The sequence below is a fragment of the Neodiprion virginianus genome, chromosome 1 (assembly GCF_021901495.1).
Source record: "Neodiprion virginianus isolate iyNeoVirg1 chromosome 1, iyNeoVirg1.1, whole genome shotgun sequence".
Lineage (NCBI taxonomy): Eukaryota > Metazoa > Arthropoda > Insecta > Hymenoptera > Diprionidae > Neodiprion > Neodiprion virginianus.
The window spans coordinates 31,745,767-31,760,260 of NC_060877.1; the positions used below are offsets into that span (position 1 = coordinate 31,745,767).

A 14,494-nucleotide genomic window follows, 5' to 3' on the forward strand; every position below is an offset into this window, starting at 1 on the left:
CTTGGAAGAGCCGCATAGCTCGGGTAAACGAACGGTGCCTGATTCATTGGATCGAAAAGTTTGAAAAGTCGACGTTGAACTCGGATAATCAGTAGACGGTAGATGAATGGGTCGAAAGAAAATCCGGGTCAACTTGAAAGATAAAACTGCAAGCGTTGAAAATAAATAGATTAAAATTGGCTAAGCTTAACGGATTTTCTGTTTGTGACTGTTGAATCTGTATAAAGTTTCCACCGTGAAAGGTAAACGCAACGAAGATAAGGACACCTGATAAACGGGGCTCAGCAGCGTATCGGATGAACAAGAATTCAATTACGCCGTATTATCGGAGAGATTTACTTTCCTACTTACAGTCATACTACAGTGGGGAATTGTTACCCTCCTAACTTGCCCTGCCTCATGTTTATAGTCGAAGGCTTTCGAGCGTGCTGAAATAATTAATCAATATCAGCGTTCACCTACGTGTATACAAAAGAGTAAATGTTGCGGAACAGCATTTCGATCCTAAGCTATCACTGACTCGAAGAAACGAAAATAAAAAACAATCAAAAACGACGGTACTGTTGAGAACCGGACCGTGAGGTTCAACTGTTCAATGTAACTAGCCTGGCGGTAAAAGTAGTGCAAGGTTGACTTTGTGAGCGAAGTAAAAAGGGCCAGTTCGAGGTTCGTGCAGCGGTGTTTCTGTTATTTGAATGGGAGCACGGAATTGAGAGAATTCGCTGGAAAAGGCAGTTTGAACTTGAGAGGTAGCCAGCAGCCGAGGTCTTCGCAAGCTGTTTCCGCAAAGTTGGGGTTAACTTTTATCCTCTGAAAAATTTCCGCGAAATAATCGAAAGTAGGTAACGAAAGAATAAATCAGAAGATGAAAAGTGAAATGATAACAATGGCGATATCGCGGCAGCAGCAGAAAAAAGAAGTAATAACATTTGATTAAAGAATTTCCGTACAAGTCTAATCAGGAAGCCGTAAAAGGAGAAGAAAAATTAATCCCAGTTTTAATTTAAATTTCGATTCTTTTGCTTATCTTGATTATTGTTTGACTGCCAGTGCTCAAGGCGGTAAGACGTATAATACCTCGGCTCGTAAAGATTCGTGAGCCGGGTGGGTAATTTTATGCGTGGAATAATTACTTCACCCCACGCAAAGATGTCCGCAACAAACAGTCCGTAATTAACCAACCGCTACTCGAGCGACGCGAATTAAGCCCGGATGCTCGAAGTGTACAAATTGACCAAAAGTGTTGGCAGACTACGTTTATTTACTCGGTAGGCTCAGCGCGCTGCACCGAAGGTCGCGAGTGATTTGTGGGCAAACTTTTATCACATTAGGGCGAAATTAAATCACACCTCGCCATGGCGTACAACACGACGCTGCCATTAATCTCCCAAGCCTCAAACTGCTCTTTCAATGGGAGCGAGTGCGCGGAGGAGGAATACATCCCCTACAGTTCTCGGCCCGAGACCTACATCGTCCCCGTTGTCTTCCTCATGATCCTCGTCGTGGGTGTTGCCGGCAACGGTGCTCTGGTCCTGACTCTACTTCGCCACGCCAATATGCGCAACGTGCCGAACACCTACGTGCTGTCCTTGGCGCTCGGTGATTTGCTGGTAAGTCTGATCCTGATTGAGGAATAATACGATTTCAATCTTTCGCCGATTTCTAGATACTGCTGTACCCGATATACCCGGTGTACCGATAGCCGTCAGTCGCCACGATTACCACAAGTTGAACAGAGCAAGGAACAAATGGGCTTGATGATGTTATAGCGTTTGGAAAAAGTGACGTTTTCGTAGTTTATAGAAGTGTCGAATGTGTATCCTCTGTAAGCAAGGATGGACGGTTGGGGAAAATGATATGTTGGCGATCTTGTAGCCATCGTGTTAGAAACGCTGATTACATATAATACAGGTCTGCAACGAAATCCTTCTTCTTCTTCCAAAAAAAAAGATATTATAGATACGACGGTTTCAATGTGCCGAATCTATATCTGCTTTCAATTTTTCGCTCTCACGTGTACATTACGTGATATGATTTTTTTTTTTATTATTGTTTGATTGTTCGAAAGTCAAAATTTGCTGTGTTTTGTTTTAGCATTTACACTTCTTTCACTAATCTATTTAAATAATATCTGTACATAGAAAACTAGTTCGAACTGATGTAAGGAGATAGAAAGATACTGCTCAACGTTGTTTTCACACCAATGCATGATCCTGCGCAGTTCTCGTTGTGACTTCATATCGCGCGGTACGAAAAGAAAGAGACAAATTAACTATAATTATACTAGTAGATAGATTTTCTGACTATTTTAATGTTTTAACTTTTCGACTTTGTAACTTTTTGTTTAATAAATATCGTCGCTATCATTAGTGTTCGATTATAATTTGTAAGCACAAATACCGTTTTGTCAACAAAAAAAAAAAAAACCTTACATGAAACGTATACGTGGTACATAATTCTTATTATTATATTTCGATTCAACAGCATCAAATCTATTATAATTACACATAATAATAAGAAGGAGAAAGAAAAAAAAATTTCTTTGCAGACCAGTATAATTGGAGCAGTCATTCGTGTGATTGGAATTCGCTCGCGCAGATATTAACTCTGCGCTTGATATTTGCCCGGTAATTTTTTTATTCTCCGTCAAACAGACACCTTGAAATCAGCGTGAACATCTCTCGTCTGTAGACATTACGCCCACTCCATTTCATCCCTCAACATACATTTCGATCAATTTTTCTTTGTTCAGGAAAATCCCTCATTGTTAAACTGATTTGGTCATATTAAATTTGACGATCGGAAAGCTGTAATAAAAAGGCATCTTTCCAGAACAATTTCAGATCCGACTGGCGCTTGGCCTGCTATTCCTTACTTTTACTTCATCGCGCTTAAGTACGAAATGAAATTGATGCGTAATCATAAAGCCTGCAATCATTACTCCGGTGAATAAAATGGATTCTCATTTTAACGGAACAAGTGTAACCGCCATATTTAGAGAAATACATTGAACCCTTGGAAAAAAGCAGAAATTGCGAGAATTTGGGAAAATCCATTTACCGATAACAATAATTTACAAAGAAACTTCGCAAAAGGATTATTTTTTCAATGTAGACTTGTACTTGCATGTGTGAATGTAAATTGAAGGTTTTTAGCAGAGAAAGTGGAGCGTATGATATCGGTTATCCCCAACCCGAAGTGAAGCTTGCGATACAACGCTGACGCTACAACGAGTGATACCTAATTGCGCGTTTCCAACTCTCAAATCGAATAAAAATCACGATCATGATTAACTTTTGAACTGTTTGTTTTAATAAGTCATAATTACGGCATTCTCCCTCGTCAAGTTGTCAGTGGAGTACAAAACCTTTCCACAGATCGCACAGGTAGGGCCGACTCGTTCGTAACGCATGAAACCCTTCGAGGTTGGTCAATTCTGGTAGAAACCTCGGGCAAGGAGCTGCATTCAAATTCTCTCGTTTTTTGTTAACGCCATAACGAATTTGAACAAACGCGTATTGTACGAGCATTATAAACACTGACGTCTCGGTCTAACAAAGTTGAGGAAATCTAGAAACTTGTATTTCGTCCACTCGGTTATCGACTCCCCCATAAAGCTTGTCCAATCTTCGTTGACGACGCGCACATACACCCACGCATCAAGATTTATGGAGACATTCCGAAAACGCGGTGGGACCGAAAAGAATACGAAATGTTATTTTCGGAAACTACCACGCAAAAGGGTAAGGGTTAAAATTTCAATATAAAAGATATTGCGGGAGACAAAATATCATCCCTGTCGCAGACCGCAGGGTGAAGGGGTGAAATAATCATCTAAGAAATATTTTATACTCTGTCCCTGAATTAAGAATATATTTTTTTCCCCCATGAATTAATTATCAGGCATATTTTTCCATTATTTATGTGAATTATCGAGGGATTTGATGTACATATTTACTACCGTGTCTCAATCAATTTTTTCTGTTTACCTCCACTCTTTACGATTGAATCGAACAAATCGCTGGATCTTTTTATAACCCACGAGCATCTTGACGGAGATATTTTTTGCCCGCAGTAGTGACTCGAACTCGCTTTATCAACCTGGAAAAACCTTTCAGCGTCATTAATTTAATGTCTGCAATATTTGTCCCGAGGTTTGAGAAGTCTTCCTGTTCTGCAAGTCTCGTAATTTCAGAAAAATCTGCAAACGCTGCAGGGCGGGATATTTACGTCGGGAAAATAGATTTTGTGCGATTTGAAAGATGAGAAATAGCGCAATACGTAAATGCATACTAAAATAGAAGCAATCGTTCATTCGTGAATAGTCATGAAAAGGCGAATAAAATTTTCCAACACCGCGACAGCAGCGTCGAGACTGCTTTTAAATTGAACGTTTTCTGATCCACAGGTAATTCTAACGTGCGTTCCATTCACGTTCACCGTCTACATCGTTGAATCCTGGCCGTTCGGACTCGCCTTGTGCAAGATCTCAGAATACGCGAAAGACGTTTCAATCGGAGTCTCGGTGTTCACGCTGACCGCGCTTTCGGCTGACAGATTTTTCGCCATCGTCGATCCGATGCGAAAGCTACACGCGACTGGTAAGTTCTCGGCTAGTCAAAGGTCCTCTCTTTTAATTTCCGTCTCGGTAATTATTTATCTTTGTTCGTAATAACGCGAGGGATATAAAACGGCGACGTTAAACGCTGCGGAGGAGAGGAGAAAGGATGAATCAAAGTCACCCACAGCTTATCGAGGTCTTTTCCCCGCAGGCGGCGGCCGCCGAGCGACGCGCTTCACCGTTGTCATAGCCATCATGATCTGGATACTCGCCGTCATTTGCGCTATTCCAGCTTCCTTCTCTTACCTCAAAGTGCTGCGAGTGAATGAGAAGGTGATCTTTGAGGTGAGCTCAAGCGCAAACAATTCCTCGCAATTTATAAGGCAGTCTCTTCGCGAAAGCTGCTCTCAGCTTGTCTTATTTTTAATAAACCTACCTAAAGTGTGTGTGTGTGTTTCAAAATTTTCATTCCGATAATTCGTTATCTTCTTAAGCAAAAAGTTACTGTAGCGTTCACAATACAGCCAGAGGGGAGAAGAAACTAAGGGGTTATACCCGGTCGGGATGTTTTAAAAATCGATTTTTTTTAAATTTCAATTTCGCAGTGTACATATATGTTCAAGTATACACACAGAAAATTTCTTGTTGATCCAACAAATATTCTCGAAGTTACGCGCACATTCGCAAAGACGCCCCGGAGCGTTCGAAAGTGCTTTTGAAACTTTGAAACTTTGAAAACTGATTTTTGTTTTTGTTTTTTGATAAATCGTCGTTTTGTTAAAAATGTACTTTTGCTTATTCCTTCGATCAAAGACCAGATAATACCTTATGTTGACTAAATCTTTTTTGTTTTTTCATTTCGGATGATCCAGTCCAGATATATTATTAGAAATAAGACGCTCTTTTTTAGAGATGCTCCGGGAGATCAGCTATAGCAGCTTTAAAAATCATTATTATTACAAATAAAAAATATCAAAACGAAGTTCAATGTTACCCCAATATGTATATAAATTTTTATATTAACAAATCGAAATATCTCTTTATCAAAAATCCTTGAAAAATCGCTCGTTTTTAGCCTCCTGACAGCATATAACCCCTTAAATTTCTAATTTCCAAGCTCTTCGAACCGTCGGAGCTCGTTTAATTGTCGATATTTTTTCAGACTTGCTATCCCTTCCCGGAGGAATTCGGCCCCGATTATCCAAGGATAGTGCTGATCTGCCGTTTCTTCATCTACTACGCGCTCCCTCTCGCCGTGATCGGCGTATTCTATCTGCTGATGGCGAGACATCTGTTTCAGAGTACGAGGAACATGCCTGGAGAGATGCAGTGCCAAGTCCGAGCCAGTGTAAGGAAAACTTTTAAGTCTGTTGTTCTTTTCTTCAATGGTTTAATGGAGATAACGCTATAGAAAAGCCGTCGTCCTGCGGCTTGGAGAGGATCCTGAGGTGCAGCGTCACGACTCGGATCATCCTTTAAACTTTAATAGTAATACGCCTGGGATAATTCTCGCTTCCAAAACTTCCAGTTCGAGTTTCGGACGTTCTTTTGTGCGTATGCATCTCGGAACTGCGAACAGGACTTTGTTCCCACCTCGTATCTATCCCGTCTAGTCTACCCGCCCGAAGTTTTAAGTGATCCCTCGCCGATGTTTAGAATCGCAATAATAAACCAGGATGACAAGGTCAATCTGTCGGCTGCCTGACTAGCTCTAGAGGATGAAAAATGACTGACTTTTAAAGAGTGAAAAATTTGAAAGTAAAAAGAGGAGGCGGAGGAGAAGGAGGAAGCGCAAAAATATCCGAGACACGCCAGCCCTTCGTGAATAAAGTAAAAGACTTTGAAATTTCCTACCTCTCTTTTCTCTCACATCACTTGATGCGGATACCTTGCCGTAAAATTTACAGAGATTTTTTAACACTGCAGTTACCGCGGTACTTTCGCACTTTTACAGCCTAAATCGTAAACCGCGTATAAATGGTTGAATTACAGCCCAGGGGTGTTTCGAGGTGGAAGAAACATCGTACAGTTCACTTTGTTTATAATTATTCTCGGCTTCGATCCTTGGACACGTATGAATCCTGAGGTATTTCCAAGGACATCGATCTGTAGCTTCGTAATAAACGCAAGCAAAGTCAAGCTGAGCCAGCCCGGGATATCGGTGGAAAGACATGTGCTCGTAAAACTGACGTTATACGACTCTCGTAAAATTATTATCTCAATCAGTGATGGAAATAGAAGCAAATAGAAAATATATCGTGTTTCATGATAAATAGCTCTGGGTTGATCGGATGTTTTTAAATAGCTTAACACCGCAATCTTTCAATCCGCTCACGTGAACCAGACGCTCGCGATCGCCGCTGCGTCTGATCCAGCTAACAAGGTGGATAGGCGTTTCTTTTTCGATCCAATTCCGCTTTTTACGACCAAATAACATCCTTTTCCGGTGAAAAAGTATCCCCAAAATTGTTCAGAGCTTTCCAAGCTATCTTCGCTTGGAATAATTACGCGATAGCGCGTTCTTTTTATGTCGAAAGATACCTGCCGCAATGAATCCATTAAATTTGGACACCGTGTGGTAAACAAATGGATGGTTTTTATTGGCCCTTTTTAACGGATCACGAACGTTCTAGTTGATTAAGAAAATTTAGAGCTTCTGCAATCGGATTTATTTCCTCCTCGTAAAATCTTGCTCAGTTGCCGAAGTCTGGACAGTTTTATTTTTGCACTTCTAATATATACCGGTGGCGTAAATTATTTTAAAAACTCGCGGTATTTTTTTGCTGAAAATAGTACAGCCAGGTAATTGACCGGAAACCGCTATCAAGCTGGCTTTAACGATCTACAAGCAAAATAGAAGCAAACCAGAATTCGCATGCTTTGAAAGAAATGACAGTTATTAGTAGATTTAGCTATAATTCAACTAATTCAGCTGTCGACAGCGATCCTCGGTCGCTAAATCCAGTACAAAAGTCGGGCTGGATCTTCCTGATTCATTTTATGATCAATAAAAGTGGAATATTGTTTCAACAATAACGCCTTCCGATTGGCCTGATCCTAAAGTGTACGCGCATCGTCTTCGTCCTCGATGGAACTTTATTGGCAAGGTCGTTTACTGTACGGTACGACATCGAGTACACTCCACATCTTATTGATTCCATGTTAGAGGCCGAGTTACCAGCTTGAGGACCGAACGGAATGTTACGTTCACGTTTCAGGTGAAACAGGTCAAAGCCAGAAAGAAGGTAGCGACAATGGTCATGGCGTTCGTCGTCGTCTTCGCCATCTGCTTTTTCCCCCAGCACGTGTTCATGCTGTGGTTCTACATCCACCCGACCTCCCAGCAGGACTACAACGCCTTTTGGCACGCGTTTAGGATCCTGGGATTCTGTCTGAGCTTCATGAACAGCTGCATCAACCCCATCGCTCTCTACTTCGTCAGCGGGACATTCAGAAAGTACTTCAACAGGTGAGCTTTCACCCTTGTACGTAATATACACAACATATTGTACGCACTGAACCTTCCTCGTTTATTTTCTGCAGTGGCAATGACGGGAAGTCGTTTCAGTCCGTGCTTTTACACCTTCCGAACGCAACTCTATTAATAGATTAAAATAACCCAGAGGCGGTCAAACGAGGAGACGACGTTTCAGAAGTTAAACGCCTCTTTTACTCCCTCCCCGGATCGCGAGGATAACCGAGGGTAAATTTGTTTACTCAACACCGCGGGCAAAGTGCTGCTTGGTAAAAGATTATGCCTCAAAAGTCGCGGGGAGAACGAATTCTGTCTCATGTCATCTTGAGAGTGAAGCTTGAATTCAACCCCTTGAATTTACTCGTCTGTCTACGCCTAATACCGCGTAATGAGTAACCGCACAGAATCTGGGGTTCAGACATGATTTGAGCCTGACTAATTTAAGCGCGGTCGATGATACGCTTTGAGGTGAGATAATAACTTCAATGCGATTTCAGAAGTTAGTACAATTGTCCCTAAATCCTCTTATCGCCAATTTCAAATACCTGGTGGAATAATTGATTCCACCGCTGATGGCGGAGATGCGCAGGGTGAACTACCACAGGTATGGTTGACGTTTATTTGATCGTAAAAATAAAGAATGAAAAAAAATGGAAAAACCTGCTCGTCATTCGGCCGTTTCAAAAGTAATCAAACGCGAGATGCGGTTCGATTTGTCTACTAGTAAATTTAGCCAAGTTTTGCAATAGCTTTGGTTTTGCAATTAATACGCCGCTCTGGCGGAGTAAATTGATATCGGAGTATAACAGAATTTGCGGGAACACGTGGCGATGCTGTTTCAGAGCTTCGCGCGCAGTGTCATAACACCTTCCACGATATGCTGTCAAATCGTCAATTCTGCCGTGTGATAAGGTTATTGATACGCTGTGTATACACGTTTATCGCTGAATAACCGTTATATATACCCGTACAGAGTTAATTAATACCGAGATCGAAATTGGTTTCTGATCGCATAAACCTTCGAAGAGACATGTCGGTATATAGATTATGAGCGACGGAGATCTGCACAAAGCAGGCCTTTGGTTCCATAAATTGAGCCCTAATTGTAGCTTTCCCTGTTATTTGTACTATCTACTTTGAAACAATTTCGAGTTTGCAGTTTAGAGAGAAAAGGGCTGGTCCTCAGACTTTCGTTATGCGTAAGTCTCATGGTGAATGTTTACCGCATTCGACGTCGGATAAATTTTCGTAACCCTCCCACCGTCTTAAGGTTATAAGAATTTGTCGCTCTTGAATAATTCGTTGGAAAAAAGAAGCCGCACAAAGTCCGCATGTGACGTAGTCTTCCCATTTCTCGTTCGCAAATTAAATGGCGAGCAATATATGTATCGACAAGTTTGAAATTGAAGGCTCAACCTCTTGCCATTTTTCTCTCTATGTGCTCCGAAGCGTCTCATTCCTAAATCGTGCGAAACATTTCGCTACAAAACTGGGCAGTACTTTGTTGATGAAAAAAAAAAAAGAAAATTTCTACTATTATTCTCACACTTCGTAAAATTCATCTCTCCTGTAGCACAATGAAGTAAATTATCCTCCCCCTCACGAACACAAAGTATTTCCTTGATAAAATTGTTGATGTAGCTAGAACGCGTTGAAGCTGTTTTTCAATATTGAGAGCCGATTACGAAGCAGCAGCCATTCAATCTCGATCAGCCATAAAAGCACGCGCCTCTGCTTCTTGTTGAATGTTGAGGGAAAAAAATCTCCCAAGAAGTCGCATAAAGATCGAAAGTAAAGGCACATGTACCATAGGAAAAATCTTAGGCAAACTCTGTTTGGGATCATACTAAGTTAGGGTGAAACTTGAGGACAAATTGATCTCCAGGGGTCAATGGGGCTGTCTGTAGGGTCAACCATCTTCGGTTTTGCGACAGGCACTTTTGATTGGATTTTGGTCGCTCTCTTTCGGGTAGATCCAAACTGAAGACAGTCCAACATCCAAAGTCAACCCCAGTCAGTTTTGTAGCCGATTGAAGGTAGCTCGGCCCTCAAAGTGCCAATCTACCCAACATTTCGGCGGTGCGATCAAGGTGAAAGTCAATCAGTAGGCTTACCTTTCGAACCTGCACGAATCAGAATGAAATGGAAAAAAGGAATAGATTTTGGATCTGTGAACCAGTTTTGTGGAACTTGAAGAAGTCTATATGGCTGCTTATTCCGTATGGGTCAACACCATCCCCTTTTGGAATCGATCTCTTCTATTCCTCTTCAGTCGCTGCGTCGTCATGCGTATCAAAGCATTCGTACAAATATCATTGGGGCTTGTGCTCAGCGGTCAGGAATCGTAAACAGGATACAACTCAGGTAACAAAAGATTTCTTGCCCACTGAGTGACAACTGAAAAGCTGGTTGCCACCCCCAAGTTACTCTGCTTTCCTTTTTCACACGCTTTTACAGTTTTATCATCCGCTCATCCGGAATCCCACCGACCATTCAACTCCACTCATAATCATCTATGATAGACACGTTTCTATCCGCCTGCCCTAGCAGCTATTGGATATGACATGATATTCAAGCCTCAGCAATGGTTTTGGTCTCCTCCGTTACACTGATTGAAAGGACTCTCTACACGCGGCTCGTAGAGCAAGACCATCTTCGGTACTAATTACATAAGAAAATAGTGATTGCATATTCCGCGCAACACTAACAAGGAATTTATCCCAGGTCGATCTCTCCGATTTGATTTATTTTGTAATATTTTATAGTAGACTAAAGACTAAGCAACACTTTTTTTTTTTTTTTTTGCCATTAAACACTTTAAGGAGGTGAAACCACCCTCCAAAGTAAAGCATTTCAAGAGGCGATTTGGCAGTTTTACCCACAAGATCATAATATTTTTAAACCAATCCAACCGGATAAGTTTTCTCATAACGAGAAATGAAAAATGTAATTTCCTCAATTAAGAAAAAAGAAACTGCCAAATCACCCCTTGACATGCTTTACTTTGGAGGGTGGTTTATCCCCCTCAAAGCGTTTAATGGCAGATAAAAAAAAAGTACGTGTCGCTTAGTTCTTAGTCTACTATAACATATTACAAAGTTTAGAACCGACGAACGATAAGGTGCGTCAAGAATTCATCGACCAAAGTCACATTTACCGAACACTGTGTAATCCACGACTCTCTTGGCATCGTTTAATGTTCGCCAAGCCCGTAGCTCTGCTACCTATAACCAGTCAACAACCACTGAGACCAAATATTCCCACTTGGTTTCAGGTACCTTCTGTGCTGCTGCGTTTCAGCGGAGCGTCGTTCGTCCGTCAGCAGTTCCCGGCGTCGCGGTCAGAGTATGTCCAACCCGCGATGTCCAGGAAGCACAAGTTCGAGACGCGGACAGCAAAGCACCGTTCAATTACCAACTTGGGCAGTACCAACAGCTACAACAAGAATCGGACCGCACGCCAGAGCTCATAATAACGAACAAGAGACGATAGTAACGACGTGCAACAACGGTCTGGAGCACCGGATTTAAGGTGAATTCTCACTGTGCGTGAATGGCGTAGAGAGTCCTGCAGTGAAACGGTCACGTGATCCTTTAATTAATGTCCCTTCAGGCCGTTGAGTTCAGCCGGTAGAGAACCTCACCTTATCTTCCTAACAGTCGTTCTGGGACTGGTTGTAGATGCGGTGTATGCTCCGTTTTGCATAAAACTAGCGAAACTTTTCACCTCATGATGCTGCAAGATACCGAGCTCGCGTTTCGTTTATTGATGACGAGCTCGCACAGTTCCCTCGGAATTTAATGGTACTGCCTTCCCACTTGGCGTTCCGGTAAATATCAGATGCATCCCTTATACCTCTACCCACGTTTCGGTGCACCGGTGTTCGGATGGAACACCGTTTAAAAGCAAAGCTGCGGAAACAACTCCTCGCGCGTTTTAGTCAAAAAACGTAAATTATAGGCATACTGCGGCAAAGAACCTCGTATCCCCATTGAATATTTCACTGCTATGTTACAAAACGAGAATATCGAGATTCTGAAGGCCAAGAAGTCACTGGATGGGTGACCAAATCAATTTGGCCGAATTTTGACTGCAGTTTCATTGTTTTATACTTTTTTTTTACGATTTCCAACACCCTCAATGTGTCTCGTGTCCGAGCGTTTATCAAATTCCTGACTTTCCACACTCTCCAAACGTTTAAAACACTCTGACATATATACATATAATCCAACCAAAAATGCATGCTCTCAGAGTAAGTACAGATCATTGTTATTCGTCGGTGTCAAACAAGAAATTTGATGTTAACAGTGTACGTACAGTGTAACAAATCCGTCTGGTAGATGTCAAGCTCCCATATATATGTCTTTAAGATACAGTGACTCTGTTTTGAATTATTAGAGCATAAACTTGGTAACTGGGCAAAATAGGTAGTAACTTATCTCATATTAAGTTTCTTAAGAAAACAGTCTCACTGTCCTAATCACATGAATAGTCAGTTATCAAAGCTTCGTCACTTCAAACTGAAAACACTGTTACTAGCATTGAACTATGACAATTTTTAAGTGTCATTAATTACAACGTAAATATCGTGCGACGTAATATAACAATTTACAGTCAATCTTATGAAAATACTGAAAGTAACCGACTTTAAAAATAATACTTTCCCTTTATGACAAAGTCTCATTAGCTTTGAACAGTGTAACCTTAATCCCCGGTAGCAAACTATCCCTGGCATGTTATTCGTGTGCATAGTGGTTAGCCAACAGTCCAGACGGAGAGTGAGAAGGGAGCAAGGGCACTTCCAGAGAGACATTACTCGTTTCATTGACGGTAAAATGCTTTATTGGTCAAAGCAGCCACACGTGTGACCACGTTGCTTGGCCAAGAGTCACCGGACACAGTGTAACTCTAGTTGTTCGCCCGCGATTTGAACCCCATTGTCCCGTTCGCAGGTACGAATATGTTGAAGTCATGTTCAAAGGGGGAAACAAAGCGCCCGATCCATATTTCCGACGAGAGGAGAAACTGTTTCAAACCTTAACCGAGTGTAAAATCTGACTCATAAATCAGAGTGTATTTCAGTTGGGCGAGATTCGATTAAACAGAACCTCAGTAAACAGTACAAGCTCCATAAAAGCTTGTTGGCACGGGAGCTGCCCGACAAGAGAACACCCAAAGAGAAACTTGGATTTATTTTCTTCAATAGAACAGGGTTTGCAAATTAGAGAGTTCCCACATCCTTTATTAGAAGCCACATGAATTTATATTAGGTACACTCTGGTTCTCCGTCTCGGACACTCGTTCGGAGCAACGTGACCGATTAATTGTAACTTATCCCAGATTCGTCGAAAGCCACGCGTTAGTTTACACGACTTGTTATCGACCCGGGGACATTATTTGTAATCGGAAACTTGAAGAAAACTCGTGTAACTTTACCAAGGTATGGGCCCCGGGGAATCGAGGCTTTCTATTTTCGCCTCAGGTCCGCGGAAATCCTCAAGGATCAATGTAATTGACATAAAAAGACGTATACCAAGACGTTTTGAGAGAGGATCAGACGTCAAAGTTTTACTCTCGCGTTTCGTTTTTTACACGTTTTTGGATCGCGGGTGAAAACCTGAATGTATAGCCTTTGAGATTTTCAGCTCACTAGAAGCGAAAACTTGACAAAAACAAGAGCAGAATTGTAGAAAATGTGCCAATTCAAGGGCATTCACAATTGCTTTACCGTAATGAAACTAATTGAATATCTTGAAAGAATTGAGCTCGAGATGGAGAACCGAATTAATCGGTAACAAATCAATGTGGGTACAATTATTTAGCAACTGATGTTCAATTTGTTTCTAATTGCGACTTAGACAATTCCAACCAAAGATAACTCAAAATGTAAGAGGCAAAACAATGTATTCAAATGATCGAAGTGACTTGCGCATCCGAGGATGCCTGGAACAAGTTTTGATCGAATTACCGTATTAGGTGTACTTTGTATGAATATTATAAGACGTAAGGATGTATTGATATTCATTGTATTCCACTGGAGAATTCCAGAGTTTGTTACCCACATGAATTGTATGTTCTGTCATTAGGCTTAAGAGTCTTCATGTGCTTTTCTGGAAGATACATCGATCAAAAATAAATGTTATTTCGCAATCCACACGTACAATTTACTCCGTGGTTAATATCCCCGCTGATATAATAATGATTTTGGATTAGTATACCTTGCCACCAGGAAAACTTTGTTTAAATAAATATACAAATCACGACAGAGAACTGTCAGTTCATCTCTCGTCACACACGACGAGCGTTTCCCGTCAAACTGTTACAATTATTTTCAGCTTCATAATTATTCATCCAAACCGCTTACACTGCTAAACCTGCTTGTTCTCCTGACTCTGACATTGTTCAGTGACTAAATTAAATACGCTTGAACGTTAGCGGAAAAGCTCATGAATATTGGC

The 14,494-nt window shown here is 41.3% G+C and overlaps 1 protein-coding gene across 4 annotated transcripts in view; it reads left to right on the forward strand.

Annotated features, from left to right (window-relative positions):
- The window catches only part of LOC124307284 (neuropeptide CCHamide-1 receptor), a 70,057-nt gene extending 55,776 nt beyond the window's left edge, over positions 1–14,281 (forward strand). For 2 of the 4 annotated variants that reach the window (XM_046768806.1, XM_046768809.1), the window contains 6 exons: positions 1,332–1,610; positions 4,409–4,601; positions 4,773–4,906; positions 5,724–5,909; positions 7,780–8,030; positions 11,311–14,281. In XM_046768806.1, the coding sequence (XP_046624762.1) occupies positions 1,332–1,610; positions 4,409–4,601; positions 4,773–4,906; positions 5,724–5,909; positions 7,780–8,030; positions 11,311–11,566 (1,299 nt within the window). In that variant the 3' untranslated portion in view covers positions 11,567–14,281. Of the gene's footprint in view, positions 1–1,050; positions 1,611–4,408; positions 4,602–4,772; positions 4,907–5,723; positions 5,910–7,779; positions 8,031–11,310 lie in introns of all 4 variants that reach the window. The other 2 variants (XM_046768815.1, XM_046768821.1) reach the window with 2 other exon arrangements.
- The last annotated feature ends 213 nt before the right edge of the window (positions 14,282–14,494 follow it).